We start from the raw sequence: 22,714 nt of genomic DNA, 5'->3' as shown, positions 1-22,714 counted from the left end.
GCAATGCAAAGGTGAGAAACTAAATCTACAAAAAGGCTGTTATGGCTTAATTTTGTTTTGCAGATTAATAATGCAGCACTTGAAAAATGGAAAGGTGTGGCTTCACCTCTGACCAGCAGAGCTAAAAATCTCTCCATTTTCCTTTATCATCATGGGATACTCTTTAGGCAATCTAAATTAATAAAGACTTGCCACTTTCAGATGGACACAAGATCAAGTGTACCAGTTAGGATTTCACATTCACAGTACATAAGAAAATACACATGGAAGGAAAAGTAAAGCGTTAACTTAACGAGGATTTATTCACAGGAATACATGTAAGTAGAGAAAAAAAAAAACACAACAGAAAAGCTAAACAAATGAAATGAAGAGGATCCAAACCAACTTTCACTCTGTAGCTTTAAACTTGCACCCCTGTGCATTTAACTACATCACAAAGGGCCACCAACATGCGCCGATACAGTGTAGATACCCTGCATTACATCCATTAACTTAAACATCTTTTAAGATCATGCTTTGAACAAAAAGAAAGCGTAGAAGATAATACGTTGAGTGGGAATAAACACAAATATAGCAATCTTGTAATCAACTTCTACAATTGTCTTTACGTGCCAACTAACATTTATGCAGCCTTTAACGGGTCTTACCATGTAATTCATTTTAGAGATTCTGATAAAATCACTAGTATATAACCATGCAGAAAGCACATCACACTGACAGCACAGAGGCAAATATTTTGCACAGCTATATCAGCTTTCCACATTGTGCAGGTTACACACAATACAATATCAATCTTATTCTTAACAGATCCTAAAAAGGTATTTCAAGGCCTAATTGTTAACTACAGTACTTTATATCTATATTCTTAATAAAAATAAATTCCACTGAATCTTAAAAAGGAATTTTAAATGCAGGGCTATATTGAATTGGTAAACTGCAACACAAAACTGGTGCAACATAGGTAAATGTATACCAATTTCACTCTATGTGATGCAAGCATGCTACTTTCCCACTAATTAAAATTACTTCTGATCACTATGAGCCAGAATGCATGCCTGAACCTTAAACTGCAAGTTAAGAATAATGCCTTACTCTAGAAATCAAAACTAACAAAGTACAATAATAAAATCGTATCCACTACCTTGGTTGTTTTTCTTAATGTAAAAATTAAGATGTCAATCTTTCCTTTGCAGTGTCCCTCTCCTTACCCCAAAAATGAAAGGAGTGACTTATTTGGCAGCTTGCAGGTTGCTTCATTTTGTCCAAGTTAACCTTTATTATTTTACGATGGGGTTTCTATACTGTACACTGCAAGTGCCTGTTCCTAATACAGACACAAGCTGCATTTTAACTGTACTAACTTCGTTTGTGTAGTTCTTCATTAACATGCAAATATCTAGGAATCCCATCAAGCAGGATGAAATAATGTAGAAAACCCTTACTTAAAAAAACAGAAAACAAAAAAGAAAGCCTTTTACTGTTTGTGACCCCCATTCTTAGGTTTCCTTTATTGTGCGCAAAATATTTTTCCTCTTTACGTATCCCTATGGTTCAATTATATGGTTTCTTATTTTGATACAAATCCCCACAATATTCCAGAATGTGCTGTTTTGTGACTAGATTCTTTTTTTTTTCTTCACATCCAGTGCAGAGGTGTAATAGGAGACAGATTTCCACCCACAAAGGCTCCAGATGTTAAAACATTTCCCAACATCGACTTAATACAGTGACGGCAACACCTCCCTCCCGCCCCTCCCAGTAGGGTTGGGATTGTACTGTATTCCCTACTGGTTTACCCTTCCCCCCAGTAAAGGGTAACATTTTCCCTGGGTGCAGAGGCTCCCTCATAGTCTCCCAGACTGAAGGACCTGTAAAAAGAAAAGATAACAGTAAAATTAAATCTTACCTGGAACCTCTGGCAGATAGGTACACAAAGAGTCTTTTTCAAGCACTAAATGCCAACCTCTAACTTAAAAATGGATTTGTGCCTTATGTTCCCTTTTAGATCTGTTAAGAAACCAGCCCATTTGTATTGGATAAATTATTATTCATGAAACAACAATATATGCTTTGAAGCTACATTGACAGTTCCACTATTGTGTTAAACCTAGATTTAAGATAAAAGCATTCTAACCAGTATTACCATTTTTAGCACAAAATTATGAGGTAGCTATGACATTGACAAAAAGTATTAAACATATCTGCAATTGACCTAGCAGCTTCCCTTTTGAGTGGATTAAACAAGATGGCCATAGCTTCTCTGCAGTTAAAACTAAAACAATGGCAGATTTTATCACTTTGGTTTCCTTTTTTCATCAAGAACAGAAAACATTCTTATGTCGGAACTAAAATGCCCTCATTGATAAGTATGTAGCTGTTTTATTTTTAATCCATTGTTCCGATCAAACTTGTAATGCAAAAATTGTATGACACTGACTTTGAAAAAATCTTAGGCTGAATTTTAAATAGTTGTCCATTCCAACACTAAACAGAACTGCATGATTCACTCTCGTAATTTCAGTACAAAAATTCTACTAGAAGTATCAAATTTGTATAATGACAAAAAGAATAAATTTAATTCACTTTCTTTCTTGGGTAATATAATAGTTATCACGTATGGGAAATTTGCTTTATACAGCATACACAGGTAGCATACAAAGCAAGGTGGTATAATAATAGAGGTACTCTGGAATGCACTTTCATTGTTCTTTGTCGAAGCTGAATCATTCTCCACACAGAAGTGTCTAACAATTCTGAGCTGACACACACAAATGGAACATGGCAATAAAAAACATACATCAGCCTCCCCCAATATCAAGCTTTACAGTTACTGTAGTTATTAGCATATCATTCTTTATTCAGTAGAAAGATCATTTAGCATGTAGTTAGGAGGCCATTAGACTTCTTATAGTGTGCTAACAAACTTGCTTTCTTATCCTAGGAGAGTATTCCCACTTAGACCACATCTGCCATCTATTAATTTATAACATATAAGGTAGCCTGTGTCTTTAGCACGATAACTTGATGATCATATTCATTACTTTGCTTATTAAACTTGAACCAGCACTTTGTTATACCTACACTTTCAACTTTCTTGATAAACTAATGTGTGTATCATAGACTCAGTTTTTCTTTCTTTCTGTAACAATAAAAAATATCAGACAAATGCTTTTGCTACAGTCACCATCATTTAGGTATATTATCATCCATTCTTTCCTTCATATAGGAAGCAGTAGCTCAGCAATTCTAGACTGATGAATTAATTATATTTCATACGATGCAAACAGGGAGGAAGTCCCAGTTCTCTTTGGCAAGCAAGACTCATGTGCTTACCTCTAATTATGGGACTGCAGCTACAGTGCATGAGGTTAAACTCCATAGTAAGCTGCAAGGCGCTCTTTTAAGGGAAGAGGAAACTGGTCAGAGAAACGCCTCCAATTCTCATCCCCAACTTGATTTTTAAATCCATGAAGAATCTACAAATGAGAAAGGGGAAAAAAAAAAAAAAGGCAAAAAATAGAGGCTACATTATTTACTAGCTTCATATGTAGTAAGCCACAAACTGCCGAGTTGTACATCTGGCAATTTGAATTCTCCAATATCACACTGAAATGCTACAAAGAAGCAAAGGAAGTAGAGCAAGATCTTTCTAATGTGTTTCTTTAAAGGTGACACAAAGAATATAGCTACCCAAAGAAACTAGTGCATGTATACGTGTTTATATATATATTTTAATAGGTAACTTAAAGCCCAGGGTTAAGCCATTTCAGAATGTTGATTTGTAATTTTTAAAATTCATTTTTCATCCATCCATCCATCCATCCATCCATCCATCCATCCATCCATCCATCCATCCATCCATCCATCCATCCATCCACACATATTTTAAGACTACTGTGTTCACATTTATTTTTTAATAGATGTGAAGTATGTTGTGGGAAGTTGAATTAAATGGCAGCCAGGTTTTGACAGAATGAATACCTGTCAATTTCTAGCATAAATATACAATCTTTGAGAACTCTGTTTTCTGCATAGAACCTCTAAGACAACTTCACTAAAAATTAAGCTCTTAAAACCTTCTTTGTTTTGAAATAACAGGGATCCACAGTCAATGGCAATCAAAAGCCAGTGAAAGAGGAAAACAAATAATATACAGGTTTCCGTCTGGACCATTTGATGTAATAAACTAATTGAAAATGAAATTACACTATCAAAAAAAAATCTTAGTGTGTTATCTCTTTAAACAGCAAGTAAAAGCAAAACATTAGAAAGGACAAAACCAGACAGAATTACTGTTCAACATAGAAAATTATACTAAGAAAATCTAAAGTTTTTTTTTCCTTTTTACACTCAGTGTAACTGAACTGTGGAACAGTCAGTGATGAACACATCCTCAAATAAAAGGCAATGTCAAAATTCAAGCTCATGGTAACAAGTTCAACACAAGACTGTCAAGCAGAGTTGTTTTTAAACAGATGTAGTGGTAATGGCATTATATGCAACCAGTTAGCTTACTGCTTTTCTCCCTCCCAAAAGCGGGCTCTTTCCTAAACCCAAGGAGTCACATTAATCAGTTGCTAAGAAACTCCTGAAAATCTAAGAATGCTCAGTGACAGACAAAAGGTTATGAGTCAGATTTTAACAATGGCAGCTCATCTATCATGCTCTTGAAAGTATCTTCTCTTCCCGTTCTAGTACTAAAGAATAAAAAGATTTAAAAAAACCCCAAAACCTGGACAAATCCAGTTTCTTTCCCTTGTTCCTGAAAAGTCGTAATTACTGTTGGAAAAACATCTACTTGGATTACAGCAATCACATATTCCTGAAGAAGTTGTCTAAAAACCCTGTGTGTTATCACTGAAGAAAGCTTTGTCTCCTTTCCTGCAAGGCAAAACCCACAAAACTACTTTAAAATTGCTTGCTTAAGAAAGCAAGAATGTCCTTATGCCAAGTGACCAAGAACCACTCTATTTAGTTTGTACACATTGTTTCCCAAACGGATAACTTGGAAAGAATTTGAAAAAGAGAAGCTTAACCTGCTGAAGGACTGGTGCAAAAACATGCAGTCAGATTCCTTTGGGCAATCACAGACTCTATCCAGGATCCCCTTTTAAGTTGTGATTGGTGTTTCATTCTGCTGATGTTAGAATATTCATAGCCTTTTCTAAATCTAATGTTCCTTGGAAGGAGGCTGGTTATCTGCGAGACTAACTAGGACATCAAGATTTCTGCCTTTGCCCTTAAAGATGGAATAGAAAAGTTCTAGCTTCTGATTTGATGCTCACACATGTCACTAATTGAAGAAAAAGTGCCAATACCAACCCACAATCCTAAAAAGTACTTAAGAATATGCTCAGTTTTTGCTCTAAGAATATCATGAACCTCACTATTGACATAGAACTTCCTAAATATGGGGATTTCACTTTAGAACTTGTGAGGTAAACCACTTTTCTCTCTCTCTCTCTCTTTTTTAAATTTAAGATTTTGGATATAGGACAAACAGTCCTATAGTTTAAATTCTACTGACGCTTTCCCTAGGGATGTATTCTTAGGTATAACTGTATTTTAGTTTCTTGAAACTTACTCAACCAAGAGGGATTCTGAGGAGGATTAAGCAATCTCGTATTTCAGCAGGAGTTACAAGAAACAAATAAGATACCACTGGGATATTTTTAATTTGAAACTTATGTATGTCTCCAAAATAAAGTAGCCATCTATGTGGCAAAAAATAGTCTTGAACCATACAAATCTCATTTTCTGACAAAAAAATCTTACATGTAATATAAACTCCCCTGTTCTTCCAAATGCAGGAAAAGCATAGCAGGCTGGATATTATGAAAAGCTGTTTGAGGATCATTATCTCTTCAAAAAACACCTCAAGTGAACTTTGCAACTCTTTTAAAAAGTTTGGAATAATCCAAATGCATATAAGATACAGGTTAAAAGAAGAAATCAGGATTTTCATGTTTCTTTGTCTCCATGATCACACACACACAGTAAGTACTAGCAGTGAAACAGAATGAGACCAGAAGATATAAAACAACCACCAATAGGATATACTATTATCTTAGCAACCTTACCTTACAGAACATGTCTCGAAGATCATCTTTTGGGCTAATCCATGATGCAACAGCATCACAAAAAAAAATAAAGTCCTACAAGATTAAGCAATCATATAGGTTAGAAACCTCAATTTATACATCTGAAAACAATGCTTGATGTTCATTCTGTGAAGTGGATGATCTTTGATCCTAATTTACAACTGCTTTTGCTTTTATGTATTTATTTTCCACTTAATTCAGACAATGGTAAGTTATTGTGTGCCTAAATGTTCAGCTACAGAAATTGCTGAGCATCTTAAATTAAACCACAGTGAAACCAACTACAACTCTCCCCTCTACATCACACTAGTATAACTTTAATTCTTTCAGTATACCTACAAATGCAATATCTACTTCCTTTACTCACAAGCAACAAATGTATCTCTCACACATTTCCAGTTAGGGAAAAAAACCTGCTTTATTTATTTAAGTAATTTTTTTTCTGGAACACAGTGAACATTTATCATACAGGTTCAAAACTAAAGCCACCTCAAAACCCCTGTACTCCATTCATCTGCTATCATGCATTACCTCCTCCTACACCAACAGAACATCAGTCTTTAAAAATAATGTTGCTAATGCAAGAAATAGGAACTGAAGATGATTAGAGAGAAAAGATGAGTTAATGAAATGGGTCCTTATTTAACCCCTCTCTGCAAGCTACACAAATGAACAGACAGCAGAAGACTGAAATGTAAAGTACGGAATAAGGCCTAAATGAAATGAGCTGAACATTTCAAAATGAGGCAAACGCTCAATTCTTGTGTTTCAGGAAGAAGAATTCCAAGCAAAGAAAAGGGAAAGATCAGTTTTGTTTTCCTCTTAAAAAATATTACATTGATACAGCTTTACTTTAGAGGTGTGGAGACTAAAGATTAAGTCATATTCTATTCTTCAATTGTACCATTTATTTTAAAGAGATGCATGTTCATTGTCACATTGACTACTTGAAAAATTTATCCAAAGTTGAAACAGAATCTTCCCTACCCAAGTGTTAAGAACAAAAGGGTGGTTACTGGTTTTGTCCTGTTTCTTGTTTTAAAAACCTAGGTTACATGTGGAAAATGGGTTTAAGAATGCCAACTTTTACCTTATATTTGCATACAGATCCTGACCACAACCTGACAGAAGTATCAAAATACAGTTAATCGAAGTTCATTATTTACATATTCATTGCCAGTAAAAGACAAAAACTCATTTTAACAATACTTCTCCTCTTTCCTTTTTAGATGACCATTACTGAAGAATCATGACACACATTATTAACAATATTAACATTTTGTGCTTCTTGACTTCAAAATAAAGCTACATCATGTACTGCAGGGAATCTCTTCAAGGTAAACTGTTTCATACTCCACATACAGCTTTCACTAAATTTCACATGACTAAAGGAAAGTAAGCATCTACTAATGTATCTTACTTGGACTACTCCACTGGGGTTGACAGTAATCATGGTACATATCCCACGGAACGCTGAATCCTTTTCCTCATTGTCTCTTATGTTTCGCAGAGAGGTGCACCTAACAAATTGGAAAGCAAAACTTACATAACTATTACTTTTCTTCAACCAAGTCAAAACTAAATGACAGTATCTGATGGAATAAGTCACACTGATAAGATGATCTGAAACACAATTTTGAACACTTAGAAAAATACTTGTGGCACACAGTTTTACTAGCATAATACCATTAGGCATCACCTCCAGAATCTGGCTTTTTGTTATACTGTAGTCAGAAAGTGTGACCTCTATTCCATTAAATACAAAATAAACATGAATCTGAAATACTTATAGAAACTATCATTATTAGAAGCGGAACATAAAATACTGTCACAGTATGAATTATGTCAGATACCACTTACAGAACAGTTACTGAACTTTTAACAGCAGCAAGCAAGCTATTTTATACATAACAAATCTATAAACATATATTCCTTACAGCATTTCAAGCCTCAGACTGAATTTTAGGTAATGCACAGTTTAAATTTTACAATATTTGCATGCATTGTATTATCATTCTGGTGGATTTTAAAATGCTCTTTCATAGTCAAGCTTTAACACAGCAAGCATGTGACAATCTTATCCCATGCATAAAGTAGTCGTTAGCCACAACATAAAGAATACATGACGGTGCTACTAAAAACTCACAAACCTGATAGGACAAGATTAGTCACATGGTTGGCAATGATTAAGGATTGAGATTTTGTAACCAACTGAAAATATATCTAAAAGTGAGATAGAGAGAAGAAAGAAAGAAAGAAAGAAAGAGAGTGAAGAAAAATGAATTAAAAAAAAAAGATTGAATAATACACACCAGGGTCTTATAAACTGCTGTAGCATGGGGGCCACCTCTTGAGGACAAACGTAACCAAGACGACCAATTGTTATTGCTAAGGTAACGCAATCACGGTTATACACCACCAAACGCCAACCAAGACATGAGCAAATGAGGGGGGAGGAGAAAAAATAAAGAAAAAACAACAAATAACTCAGAAACAGAAACCAACAGAATCTGTGTATGATAATAAACATAAGATTTCACCAGTGCTGTTTATTACCACCCCCTAAATAAGAGGCAGCAACATATATGGTATACTCTCGAAGATAAAAGAAAAAATTAAAGAAGTATGAGAGAACACCAAAAACACAATTTTAATTTCAAAGGCTTTCTGATGCAAGCAGCCATTCTGTCTCTCTTTTGAGTAATAATTTACAGTAAATTAACCTCTATACATTTGAAGTTTTTATTGAAATGTACTATAATGGATATTTTTTAAAAAAGGAAATTAATTATTTTCAGTATTAGTATCAAGTACTATAAACATTTTATTTTATCCAATGTTTAGAATTCAAGGTTTCTGTAGACCTAATCTATCAGTAAAAATACATTTCCAAATACTTCTACATAGGATATATTATGGTCTGTCTGAAAATCCTAAATAGAACACTTCTCAAATGTTTATCTTCTTCATAATCTCACAGAGAAAATAATTCAAAATGGTTGCTATCCCAAAGCAACTGACTGTAGAACATTAATTCTTTAATCCTAGTATTTCTCCTTCTCACAAAAGTTTTCCTCATAAAATGTACAAGAATCTGACTTCTGATACCAAAGCATGAGGACACATGAAAAGCAAAATTGCTACACTGCATGATTAGGTAGTTTGGCTCTTTGTTCCAAGGGACAGACCAAAGAAAGTATCATTATGCAAATGTGTTTTAATGGTGTTTGCTCAACTCACAAAAGATTAATCTTTAGAAAAAGGAGAGGGTGGGGAATAATGTATCAGAATTACTTGAAGCAAAATACATGAATAATACTAAAATCCAGCAGATTTGTATGAAGCAGAAAAAGGAAACCTATGTTCAAGGGACATACTATGCAACACTGTAATTTAAACAGGCATTTGTGAACAGTATCATGAAACATGCAATAAAGCAGATGATGCTTTCTCAAATAAAAGTTTGGTGTAGGATATCCTAGCAGTCTCTAACATATTAACTTCATGTGATGCAGCTCACATTGGTATTACTCAATTTCCATATACAGTGTCTAAAGTTTTTTAGTATCTTACAAAACTTCACTGAAGTTCAAATGAAAATACAATTTTAAGTTTAATCTGTAAATTCTTACAGCTACAGCCTGAACAAGAAACAGAAATCTCTATCAAAGTGTGTTTTCACAATTGTTTTCATAATTAATTACACAGCAAGCTACAGCAAAACCAGTAATATTCTTGCACATATTAGTGGCACACAACAAAATATCCCACAACAAACTTATTATAAGTACACCACACTCAACATTTATTTGCAGTTACCCATCCACATTTAAAATAACTATTAAGAGAATTGGAAAAAAAAAAAATCAGTGTTTGGATGCTTCCAAAAATTCTCTTAATGATGGAAGCATACATATATTTAACTATTGGATGCCTCTCAGTTACAGGTATTACACATCCATCAGTGCAGAGGAGGGGAATCAGGGCAGGGGTAAGAAAAACTTATATTGTTAGACTATTACACTATTATACTGTTACACTATTCCACGGTATATTTCACATCTACGTCTTTGATTCAAAATCTTCTTTTCAAAAAGTAGTCCCTATAATATGCCATAAAATTAGATAAATTTTCCTTCAAGTTCACCTTCCATACTAAATGAGATAGAGGGGCAGAGAAAGTGGTTCAGCTTTTAAGTTTAGAGAATACAGAAGGAAAAAAATGCTTTGAAAAATCTCTCTCCAAATTATCTCTTACTTTGCTCAAAAAGTATAACCGTATCTTTGTACTTGCATCATATTCAATCATGTCAGATATAGCAACTAAACTGTCATTTTCTTACAGGACAGTTTTCAAACAGAAGGAAAAAAAAAGTCAATTAGTAAAATAGTAAACAATAAACCCATCGTATTATCTATAAATTTTTGCTCAAGTATGGAAGGTGCTTTTCATACCAGAACAAGGCCTCTATAAATGCAAAAGAAACAAGCCCCAGAAATTCCAATTCAGTAAGGCATTTGGGAATTACTCCCATTTTGGAATGCAAAGTCAGAACATAAAATATGCATGCCATAATTAGAATTCTTTTCAGGAATTTGTTTTTAAGTGACCAGGTAACAGAAATTAATCATAATTTCTGTTATGTCGTGGTAAAACTGCCATCACAGATCTAGATTTTTGTGTATGATATTTTAAGTTTATCCTAGAAAAAAGGGCACTTTTTTCTAAATTCAGAGAATTCATTGTTTTATATAGGCCAATTACCTTTTTTCCAACACTAGACATATATATACAGTACACATGTAAAGACATGCATACATCAAAATCAGTGAGAAATTAAGTCTTAAGTGTTACTGCATATATTTGTCATATTTCATACATAAATAAAACTAGAAGAATGACTAAATAGATGATAAATAGATATAATAAATGTTATAAAAGGAGAAAGCAATTAGAATCTAGATATATGATTTGCTGCAAGACTGAGACTTGTAAGAGCTTGTGCGGAAGAGTTGCTTTTGCTTATAAAAGCCAAGTACATAACAAAATCAGTTCTCGTGTGGTTCCCCTATGCAATTTCAAAAATAATTATTAAAAAAAAAAATCTTTTTAATTCCCTTCACCATGTACAGGTTATTTTTTGGGTACCTGTGTTCTCTAACAACGTCTTTGGTGTGTTGGGTCTGTTAATTATTTCTACAAGCTGGTGCAAGACCATTGGAATATAAGGCTGCATTTCTATACCTGAAACAACAATTAAAAAATCAGAAGAAAATGACCATTAATATGTACAATGTAAACAGAACATGTACATGTAACTTACTCACAAGGACAAGGATCACAAATGTAATTTAAATATTAACATAAAGGTATCACTTAAAAAAATTCACCCAAAACACCCAGACAAATAATTCTAAATGAACAGAGATTTAAAAAAAAAAATAAATCTTACCCATCTGGATAGAGATTTCTCCAATTGCCCAGGTGGCATTGTTACACACAGAAATGAATTCCGGGTTTAGGTTGGTTCCCAAAATTGGCATGAAATCAGCTAGAAAGAACAACATTTTAAAAACTCATCACACAATACAACCATGTTGTCCCTTTCTTTAGGATTGTGGGGGGGGAAAAAAAGGGATGCTTAAGAAAAATATAATGGAAGCCTATTTAAATACTTAAAAAATGTTACATTTAGATTAACAAGAGCTATATTCCAGCTATTTATCAGATTAACCTGGAATTTAGAACCGAAGCAGATAAATGCAAATATTTTCATATTATGCTTTTAGAATCTTCCTAAAAGGGTTTATCTTTATGTAACTTTTATGTAGAAATCTTCTCTCCTTCCCTTTCCCAGGTGAGAGGAGAGAGAGGAAGAGAAAAAAAAAACACAGCTACAAGCACTAGTTTTATCATATGGCTGAACATCCCCCAAATCACCTAGATAACCATGTATTCAGCTACCCCTGAAAAAACAACCAAGACTAGAAGGCAACTACATCTTTGATTAAACTTTAGAGAAAAGTGAGTCAAAAAGGTCATTATAACATCTGCCAAATAATTTTTAATTCCAAGCCTATCCACACATTAATTTGGCAAGTGCATCTCAACAGTATCTGTAGGAAGAGAGACCAAACATTGTAGAAGTATATCACTGATACTACTTTCCACAGAAATAAAAAACAAAGCAGAAAAACAAAGTAAAACCTTATCCTCTACCTCATTTTTGGATTTATATATTAGACATATTTTTACTTATCAATAAATTCTAGTAGAATAAAAAGAGTGATAAAAATAAAGAAAAAATCAACTTTTGCACTGTCCACCAAAATATGAACAACATATTTTCTTTAAAGGAACAAAAGACTAGAGACTTTTGCAGAAAATTACCATGTATCACACCTTAAAAAGGCAACCCACAGAACAAGGAGCATAACAATGGCTAATACAACCTCTTAGATATTTGGAAAACAAGTTATTAAACATGTAAAAGAAACATACCGATGCAAGGTTTAACATGCTGAAAACATGCCTTTGTCAGGTCACCTAACAATGCAAAAGAACTCTGCCGTACCTCAGGCATTTTGTCCTAAAGAGAGGAAGAAAAAAATTACAATTCTAGATGAGTTTCTGATTCTCTGAATAAAGGATGTGTAGATCAAACACCTTGCTCATCTCACCTGCATGCATTGATACATTAGTGTCAGGATATTGCTGCGAGCCACTAGCTGTTCAATGTTGCCTCCAAGTCCTTCAGCTAAACCACTGAGTAAATCAAGAGCCACGATCATGAAATCTTTATCTGGAGCCTCATATTGGTCTGGCTGAGCATTATGCAACTGCAACAAATAAGTACACATTTTCAAAATTATACTAGATTTTCTCAGGAGTATGATAAAAAAGCTGCAGAACTGCACGTTCATGTAGATATTCAATTTCCTTGCACACCTCTAATTTCACATAGTTAACACTTTGGTTTAGTGAAGTAACATTGGAATAGTTATAGCAAAATACCATGGCTTGTGCAAGTGTCTTCTGCACCAGATTTACACAGCGCTGGTACACAGGTTCACAGTATGGAAGAAAGCCAGATTGCAAGGCAGTAGCAACTGATGACAGGCACTGGAATTAAAAAAAAAGGAAAGAGATAAAACAGTCACTACTTTTCTTCACATGCCTGAAGTGTCTTTTACTTGGGAGAGGCAATTTGGAACTTAGGATTTTAAGTACACCAACATGTAACTGATTAAGTAAATACAACCTAGAAAGGCGGTACCGATTTAGCTGAGCCAAGGCAACTATCAGCAAGTTGTTACTTGCTCCTGCATACGCCAGTTGAGAAAATTTCTCAGCAGCAGCATCTTCTTAAGAGTTAGCCAAGAAAATGCATACAAAACCAGTTACAATAATTCAGACAGCACTTACACTAAGCTGCAGTATCTTGACCATGAACAAGCCCTAATATAACGTAAGAGTTACAAAACTAATTTTTCTGGAGGTGTTTTCCTCTAGAGGTGCTTCACACTCAGCAAGTAAAGAGCATTAGACTACATGGCCTGGTTCATACCTTCAGCTTGTCTGACAATAGTTTTAATGGAGGGATGAAGGGAGAGCAAAGAGAAAGAAGACAAGAATAAAAGAAGGGTAGAACCCTTTTTTTTTGTAAAAGAATCCTATCCAAGAAAACACTCAAAGATGGCAGAAAAAATAGAAAAAATTCTAAATTATTTCTGCTAAACCTAAGGACATTTATTCAGTCATAAAATTTTCTTACCACGGTCAGAATATTTTTTCCCTAATAGAAAATAGCTAAAAATGTCAGCTTTTATAGTCATATTTCCTAGGAGGAATGCCTTTAGTAAAAAAAAAAAATCTAAATAAAGTTGATAAAAATATTCACATTTTAACATTTACCTCTAATAAAGGGAAGAGATCTTTATCTTCATCCTTCAGCATGTTCCACTTCTGGATCAATGGAGGCATTAGCATCTGAATATATTCCTGTTTAGGATGAAAATGTTGCTAAAACACTTTACTGCTTACCACTCTATTTCAAAGTTAAAAAATAACTGAGATATATTATACTTTTTTAAATAAAGGAACAAACAGGTGTACTATAATTCAATCACTGTTGCAATTCACAGAAATATTTTAATACTAGATTTTACAATTTGTGTTTGATATTTTTTCCTAAAGCACCTAAGTATCTTTACAAAGGGAATCTCTTCCTCTAAGTTTGGTTTTAGCATAGCTGCCCAGGTTATCTATCTGACTGCCACAAGGCGTACAGAAAACATTTTTATATTTACATTATGGCTCTACATGTGCCACCTGCTTTTCTCAACCATTTTCTACTGTCCTGATGTTACAACCCTATATCCATGACCACAAGTTCTGAAACTTCTTCCTCAAACTAACCATCCACAAAGAAAGTAATTTCCTATCCCTCCAGAAGGAGGCACTTAGTCCTTCTATATAAAGTTGAATTTCTTGCCACTGCACAGCCACAGTCACAAGGACATTAAGCAAGGCACCTCTAAAGTACTATTGCCTGCAGAAGGTATCCAAAGAGCCAACTGGTTTTGCTATGTACAAAATTAGGTACAAAATTCTAACTGACTAAAGAAAGTCCCACCCTCATCAGGAGCTGCCATTTAGCTTCCTCCTGGTACTTTAAAATGTCAAGGTGGCCAGGCTCAGAGAGAGACTGAAAAACAGGTCCTTTGATGGTGTGGGGTTCCAGATGGCAAGTAAAATGGAAACAATTAAAAAATTTTTTTCTAGGGCGTATATGTAATTTGAAGCACTATAGAGAAATAAAACGAGTTTCAATAACCGTCATAAGATGCCAACATATGACATGTACATCTTCTATTTATTAATACATGTACACTAAAAATAACCCTACCACATTTGCCTGTGTGTTATCTGTGTGCTTTGTCCAAATGGGGTATCTATAGTGTTATCTTCTTTGAGCTAAAAAAACTTGAAGCATAAAGAAAACCATGATGAACAGCACATTTCACAACAAATCACATACTTTTGCTTTTTACTCAAAATGGCAAATATTTGTGTAGTTGGGAAAATTATGTGCAGTCTATTTTATCTGTAAGCATGCCGCACTAATAAAAGGTACACGGAACTACCAGCATTTCTAGTTTATAACACGTAAAGCACACTACAAAAAACACTGAACAAGTTTTTCAAATATAGTAAGTCCTTCTACAGAACATAAGGTATACTCACTGGTTTATTTAGATGATGTCCTACAGAATCTGCTAGAGTTCCTATAGCATCATAAAGAATGAGCAGGTTTTTATGCTGGTATTTACTAAATGCGAAGACCAAAGTGTCAAGTATATATGCAAGATAAGGAACAAGTTCTGTACAAGCCTCCTCTTCTAGAGTAGCAAAGGCACTGAAGGACAATAAAACAGGTTAGTACCTTGGAAACAAGGAAACAAGACAACCCCAAAATGCCCTACTTAACCTATTTCTGTTTAAACATAAAGCTGTATTTAAGTCCTCAAACTAATGTATTATAAACTTCCAAAAAATTAATACTTAAATAACTTTGATCTTTTTTAACTGAACACATAATTACCCATAAGGATCCAGGTTTTACATTATGAAGGACAAAATTTTAAAGTATTGCCATAAAACTCCTTAGGGAGTCCCCCACTAAAAATAAAAGCATTAACCAAAAAGTTACAATATACTAACTAAAAGAGAAGGAACCACAACAAAAGCTAATTATTTAAGTTAAAAATGGACCACTGTCTTTAATGTACACAGTAGCTGCACCTAGACATTTTGATGCTGCTGTGCCGGTACAATGTAAACATCACCTGGTACTGTCAGCTGTTTGCTACATAGAAAAATATATAGAAAGAAATGGAAAACTAAAAGCAAATACAGAGGATGAACAGTTTTAGCTGCACCTAGTCAAAGCACACATCATGACATCATGGAAACTTTTCACCTTGTCTATCCAGTGTTTCAACAGCAGCGTTAAGGAAACCCATCCAAAATGGAACAAAATCAAAAAAATCCCCCCACACCAGAGACATTGCTTCAGAGAAACATTAAGGAAAGGAAAAAATTATGGAGCTATTGAAGATATACTGGCCTAGCTTTCTCAACAAGATTATTATTAGCTTATCTCTGCACTAAAATGCATGCATCACTGCATGAGGTGAACACTCCACTGTGTGCTACCAAATACAGAAATGCAGTTTTTTAGAGAGAACTGTGAACAAGAGTTCTGTGAGAACAAGAGAACTGTGAACTCTATATAGCTATCATTCTTACTTTATTTATTTAATTTTTTTTTATTATTATGAAGCATTCTTTCAGAAAGGCATACAACTTGAGCAGGAAAATGTATTTCAGTAAAATATCATTCTGTGTGTCACCAACTAAAGGAGCAGTTTCTTGAAAGTACAGAAGTGAATGTTAGACATCTGCTACCATACAGAATTTAGGAACAAAAACATACAGTATCCTGTGACCAATCTTCAATTTGGTAGACATAAACAATGTATGCAACTACTCAGTGTCAGGATGAAGCTCTTTGTCGTTGCCCAAGAAGGTTAATTGTATTTCCTTACAATTAAAGAAGCTAGTAAATATGTTTTGACTTGGAACAACTCTACATTTTCTTTACAGTGAAGTTTCCCAGCTTATTTTTAGTCGCAACAATAATTTTAGTGAATCTCTGGCCCTAAAGAAAGTATCTCAAAACTTGCTCCAAGTCTGACAATGGACTTATAATAATAATAAAGAAATCAGGTGTACTGTAGTTTTTAATATTTCCATTCTGGATTTCCTCGTTTCCATGACCTATTGCGTATCTGTCATAAGTACCAGGTGCGGTTATTTAACTACACCACAACACAGCTGTGTTCAGCTAAATGCAGATTTTCAGCCATGTGTTGGACAAGGAAAGCTTGAAGAGAAGTGGAAGATTTTCCTTTGGGGATTTTTTTTTTTTGGTTCCTTGTTTGTTTTGTTTGGTTTTTTGGGTTTTGCATTTGGGGCTTTTTTAATAGAATAAATAGAAAAGACGTTAAAGCTACCCAAACTTGCTATCCAAATTTTTGCAGACATTTGGAGACAAAAAGGAAACAGTGTTTAATTCCTAAATCTTACTAAGTACATTTCATAAAGTCATTTTATCTGTTCTCACACAAGAATATATATTCCTTTTGAGGAAAGCTTAGCCCAGGAACCCTGAACTCATCACTCTCCTTAGGCACTATTGACATTTGGGGGTAGCTATTATTATTATTATTATTACTACTACTATTATTATGTTTCAGGTGTTCAGAGGCAGATATAACTGCTTCTTGAAGAACCATTGAAAGCTAGCTGTGTACACTCCAGTCTGACAAAAACTGACATGTAAAATTTTTTTTGATGCAATAGGGAGTGCACACATCCCCACTCCATTAATGTTGTGTCCACTAATTAAACAATTAATTTTTTTTGTTTAAAGAAGTAGAGGGGGAGAAGGGAAGGGGGGGGAGAAGGGATTCTTACCTCCCAGCATGTCACTTCAAAAGAAAGATAATATCCCTTGAAATAACCATAAGCAAAGGTAATGCTAAGTACAAACATTTTCAGTAATTCAATGATAGGACAGCTTTCCACTGTATTCAGTTCTGACTGTGTTCACAGACATTTTAAAAAAGGCCAAATTTCTGGTCAATGAAACAGCATATATTGAAAGTAAGTGTTGCCGGCAACTAATTTAGTGCAATAAATTATTTAAGCTGGTGTTTTACATACTCTGAAAACAAACTGCACAAGAGAAATTGATGTTAACTTTTTTCATGTTATTACAATTTGGGAGAAAGTTGCATCTACTCTAATTTAAGAGGAAGAATAAGTTAAGAGCTAGAAATGGAGTCACTTGTTGACTGATAAGGGCATGAAAATAGGTTCTCATGGTAAAAAAAATGCAGTGCAATGGATAGTGATGTTTGCTTAAGCTTTGGCTTACCTGCAGGCAGCTTCTTGTACTCTCTTGTTGCTGTCCAAGATACGCTTTAGCAACTCAGTCATTAATGGCTTCAAGTATGTGTCTGGGGGTTGACTAACTACCCAGTGTGCATAGCGACTAAGAGTCCAGCATGTAATGGAGCGCACAAGAGCCTTTTTGTCAGAGAGGCACTGAATAAGGTGAGGGATTAGCTCTGGAAGATATGGAATCATACCCTGCATGCAGCCTGGAAAGAAAAATATAGCTATTGCAGTACCAGAATTAATGAAAAATTCCACTGTTTTCTGTTTCCTAGGAGAGACACATTTTCATTCTCTATCACATAGGAACACAACATGCAGTTAAAAATACAAATATTTTAACAAAGCAAGTCTAATTAATTTGTATAAAGTTCTAAAAAAACCTCTTACATAAATAATAAGGATAATTATTATAATATCACATAATAATTAAATTATTAAATTATTATATAATAATTAAATCATTAATGAAAGTTACATTATTTTCAATTATGTTTCTACTTCAGTGCTCCCCCAATTTCCAGAAATGCTTTATTGAATGCAGTAGAGCAAGTACATCCAAGTAAAGTTTCTAAAGCCTGAAGCTCCTACTTCAGTCTACTCAGAGTAAGCAAGAAAATACCAAGAAGAATACTTGACAACAAATCATCACATGAGAAAGGATTCCTTAAGAAATTGAGATTTCTTTGTTTTCCTAAAATTATACCAATATCGACCAGGAATAAAATCTGCATCCTTCAAGTCAGCAAGGGCAATAAGACACTGAGATTTGCCAGAAGTACTAACTTCCACCTTGCCAGGCTTCAAATCAAAACCAGCTAAAACTTTTCTAATAACAGTAAAAAGAATTATGTTCATTAGACGGTGAGGGAAAAAATGATAATCTGGGCATGAACCCAAATCTACTTCTTCATCTTGCAAAAGGGACAGAGATGCTGGAACTTCAGGCAAAAGCCAAGCAGGACTGTGAGTAAGTAAAAAAGAATGGAAGTGAGCCTATTTTAATTGGAGGACCATGTACAAAAGGCATCTTAGTGTACTGAAGTCACAGAAGTGGTCTTCTCCTTTTCTGGAAACACATTAAGGCTACAATTTATTAAATATTTATCTTCTATGAAATCAAGCTAATATTTTGAGAGACATCAACACCTATATACTGCAAAGCTTAGAAAAGGAGAAATAAAAGAAATTGTGTAATCTGTTTAGCCTCCCAAACGTGCACAGATTTGAAAATTAAAAATAAAACAACTGCAGTCACCTATCAGTAGATGAAGATATTAATCACCAAAACCAAACCAGCTAAGGACATATACTTGCTTGCATTAGTAAGTTCACCCAAGCTACTTTAGAACCAATTTAAAAATCAGCAACCTGATACGAACTGTTGCCTTACCTTCAGCAATTGCACCAAGAACAAGGATACCAGATTCTTTAACTACCCACTCGGGGTGGAAGAGCAATTCCTTCAACAGTGGCAAGATGTGTGGTAGAAGTTCATCACGAAATACATTAGCTAGGACATCTAGAGCAGCAGCAGAACATTTCCCTGAAAGGAATTACCAGTGTTCATCTCTGTTTATTATACAAATAGTTATAGTTAGGCAACAGAATCCTGTTTTTAACTCTGAGCTGCCAGTGGATTCTCAGTGCACCAGGAGGGAACATACTTCCACTCCATGACACTACAGAGTGTACACTGTGCTCCTGGGAGAGGCCACAGCTCTTAGAAAACCATTTTAATATAAATTCCTTCTTAATCTGCCATAAAGAATTGCACTGGTCTCATTAGTAAGCAATACTGCTAACTGTCAAGCTATGCTGGTGCTTTGTCTCTGTTCAAATTGGAAGTCAAATATGGAACATTAGATATGAAATAGGGCACACAATTCTGACTTTCAGATAATACAAATTTTCTCAAATCCAAATAACATATGTCATTACAGATTTCTGAAGTGTTCTACTCTTTCTCTTTTAGGCCACCATTCCTGAACAACTTCGTCTTTCTCACTGTTTTATTCACAACTGTGCATCACAGGGCACCTTATGTCATTTGAGCTCTTTCTCAGAAAACGCATATTTAATGCTACAATCTCTACGCACAGCACTGACAAAAAGAATATTAAGAATATAAAACTACACTTTTTTTCCAAGATGCAGCTTTACAGAAACAAGCATATTTGCACACATATTTTCAACAGTAATAATTCTTTAGGTACATCTCAAAATTGTTCAGTGATAAGCTTGAAGTTAAATTCACCTGTTGTGAAAACTTGTGGCCTTGGGTAAAAAGACCTTATGTGGCTATGCCCACATCTCAAAGCATTATTCCACAATGAGTTTGTTTGCAAAGCAAATTCAAATCAGATTTGTCAGAATTTCACTAGCTATTTTCTGTCACTGAACTTAAAAAACAGTTTGTGGTATTTTCTTTCCTTATAACATAACCTATTAACCTAAAGGTCCTATGAACCCCCCAGTAGGACATCCGAACTCTGGTTTCCTCAGAGCCATCTCCTACCTTCACAACTAAAGTACTCTATTGAGAAGCAAATTCCTCACTGAGAAAAAAAATGCCTGTAAGGGCCACAGGTAGTAGAATGTTCACATGGGAATAAAAAGCAATCCAAACCAAACACAACCTGATTTTAGAGGTAAGACTTTCTTTCATTCTTTAATAATGAAAGAAAGCATTATTAAGCTTGCTCCAGTAATCAATGTGCAAAGGTTTTTTTTCTCTTTTTAAACTGAATTTAAACAAGTGATACAGGATTTTTATTATTTCATAGAATTAAAATATTAAGTCTGAAAGCTCCATTGAATTGTATCAAATAAATATTTGTAACTCAATCTGCCATATTCAAAATAAGCTTACAGATGGACAACTTTTGCCAATACAAAGTCAAAGTGTCATCTCAAAGGCTCCCCCCTCCAACAAACCCATCAATTATGTCAGTAGATAGTTATTTTTCTAGTAAAAAAAAAAAAAAAGCCTTGGTATTCCTTATACACAAACTTGTCTTTTTACTGTGTTTCTTGCATTATGCAAGTAGCTCTTGTTCAAAGCATTTCACACGTTACTTTGACCTACTTAAATTCCAGTCAGAAATAGTATCATCATCATCAAGTTCATCATCATCATCGTCATCATCTTCAATACCATCTTCTTCATGTTGCTGAGCCACTGTCTTCGAACGATGGAAACGAGGCCTTATATCCTGCTCACTATCTGGAATAGCTTCATCTTCTTCAACATCCCCCTGTCACCAAATTGTTTTATTAGATAAATTAGTCCAACTGTATTGCTTAAGAAAGTTAACAATGTAGTTTTAGTTCAAGATTTTTTAAGTGTATAAAGTTCAAGATTTTGTCAGTGTACCTGAGCTGCTCAACCAAAAAAATGCCACTGTTTCTGTGTTCTACTGCTGTCTTTACCAGAAAAGCAATAGAAAGATACAAGGAAGAGAGGTATGCTCACCCCCAAAGTAACCTTTTTGTTAAGAAATTACTCAATGGGAATGAAATAGAAAGAGATCATTGAGAAATTTTGATACACAGACATAGTGATGGAAAAAGCTATGTATTCAACCTAGAAGGCATTAGAATTAGTTCTGAACATTCTTTTAATGCTGAATTCTTGCAGTAGTTCATGGTAATAGTATGCCAGCTTTGCCTAAATTGTGTGGGAGGGGACTGGGACAAAGCAGGAGAGCCACAGATTATTTTCCAACAAACACAGCATCAGTTGCATTTAGTATTTGGAACAGCATACTTTGCCCCAGAAAGTTCATTCTCCACTAAAGAGATGGTAGGCTACGTCTGCCCACTCTGACCTGAATCATTCTGATTTATAGGTCAAAACCTAACCAACTATTCCAACAGAGTAAAAGAAACTGATGCTCACCTTCAACAGAATAATATCAATCTCTGAATATTTCATACCATTTACAAGCACAGGTATCAGCCTACAAAGAAATATTTATGCATATTACTAAGGAAAAAAGTCAAATAGTTCCCATTATAAAACATGTTCACCACAACAAAATAAAAAATGCATAAGTATATATAAGCCAAATGAAACTAATAACCATGGATGACGCAGCAACAGTGACAGACTCAATCTTGCTATATTCTGCACGTGAGTATTGTTTTTGAAAGTATCAGGCTTGCTCTAATAATCACACCCTGCAGCGTCACATTGTGTTCTAAACTTTAAATGAAGGAATAGTAAGTATAAACAATCACCAATTCAGTGGCATTTCCGCAGCATACTTTGTGAAGTATACATTTTATAAAAAAACCCACAGGCATAAAATGGAACAGATATTAGAAACCACATGAAAAGTTTTAAGATATTATCTCACTTTTAATTTAACATATGAAATTTTAAGATTATCAAGTACTGACAAGTTTATATAGCTTCCTAGTCAAACAGGACTCACCAACAAATAAGTTGCCTTAAACACATATGACATTGAAAGATCATGGGAAAAACATGATGTGACTCTTAATAATTAATTTTTCTAGAAATTTAAAAGCTTTTTTCAATTAGTATGATGCTGTTGCAATGTCAAGGTTCACGTAGGCCGAA

At 34.4% G+C, this 22,714-nt stretch overlaps 1 protein-coding gene across 3 annotated transcripts in view; it reads right to left on the bottom strand.

Annotated features, from left to right (window-relative positions):
* Positions 1-276: 276 nt before the first annotated feature.
* Positions 277-22,714, bottom strand: part of TNPO1 (transportin 1) — a 52,489-nt gene continuing 30,051 nt past the window's right edge. For all 3 annotated transcript variants that reach the window (XM_054002772.1, XM_054002773.1, XM_054002774.1), the window contains 16 exons: positions 22,028-22,088; positions 21,215-21,383; positions 19,520-19,672; positions 18,107-18,332; positions 15,349-15,520; positions 14,017-14,103; positions 13,117-13,224; positions 12,783-12,941; positions 12,604-12,691; positions 11,555-11,653; positions 11,251-11,346; positions 8,414-8,489; positions 7,522-7,621; positions 6,081-6,155; positions 3,334-3,476; positions 277-1,868 (listed from right to left, as the gene is read on the bottom strand). In XM_054002772.1, coding sequence (XP_053858747.1) covers positions 3,369-3,476; positions 6,081-6,155; positions 7,522-7,621; positions 8,414-8,489; positions 11,251-11,346; positions 11,555-11,653; positions 12,604-12,691; positions 12,783-12,941; positions 13,117-13,224; positions 14,017-14,103; positions 15,349-15,520; positions 18,107-18,332; positions 19,520-19,672; positions 21,215-21,383; positions 22,028-22,088 — 1,777 coding nt within the window. In that variant the 3' untranslated portion in view covers positions 277-1,868; positions 3,334-3,368. The remainder of the gene's footprint in view (positions 1,869-3,333; positions 3,477-6,080; positions 6,156-7,521; positions 7,622-8,413; positions 8,490-11,250; positions 11,347-11,554; positions 11,654-12,603; positions 12,692-12,782; positions 12,942-13,116; positions 13,225-14,016; positions 14,104-15,348; positions 15,521-18,106; positions 18,333-19,519; positions 19,673-21,214; positions 21,384-22,027; positions 22,089-22,714) is intronic.

The sequence above is a fragment of the Vidua macroura genome, chromosome Z (assembly GCF_024509145.1).
Source record: "Vidua macroura isolate BioBank_ID:100142 chromosome Z, ASM2450914v1, whole genome shotgun sequence".
Classification (NCBI taxonomy): domain Eukaryota; kingdom Metazoa; phylum Chordata; class Aves; order Passeriformes; family Viduidae; genus Vidua; species Vidua macroura.
Note: the sequence above shows the minus strand (reverse complement) of the source record. Positions and strands in the feature narration are given on the sequence as shown.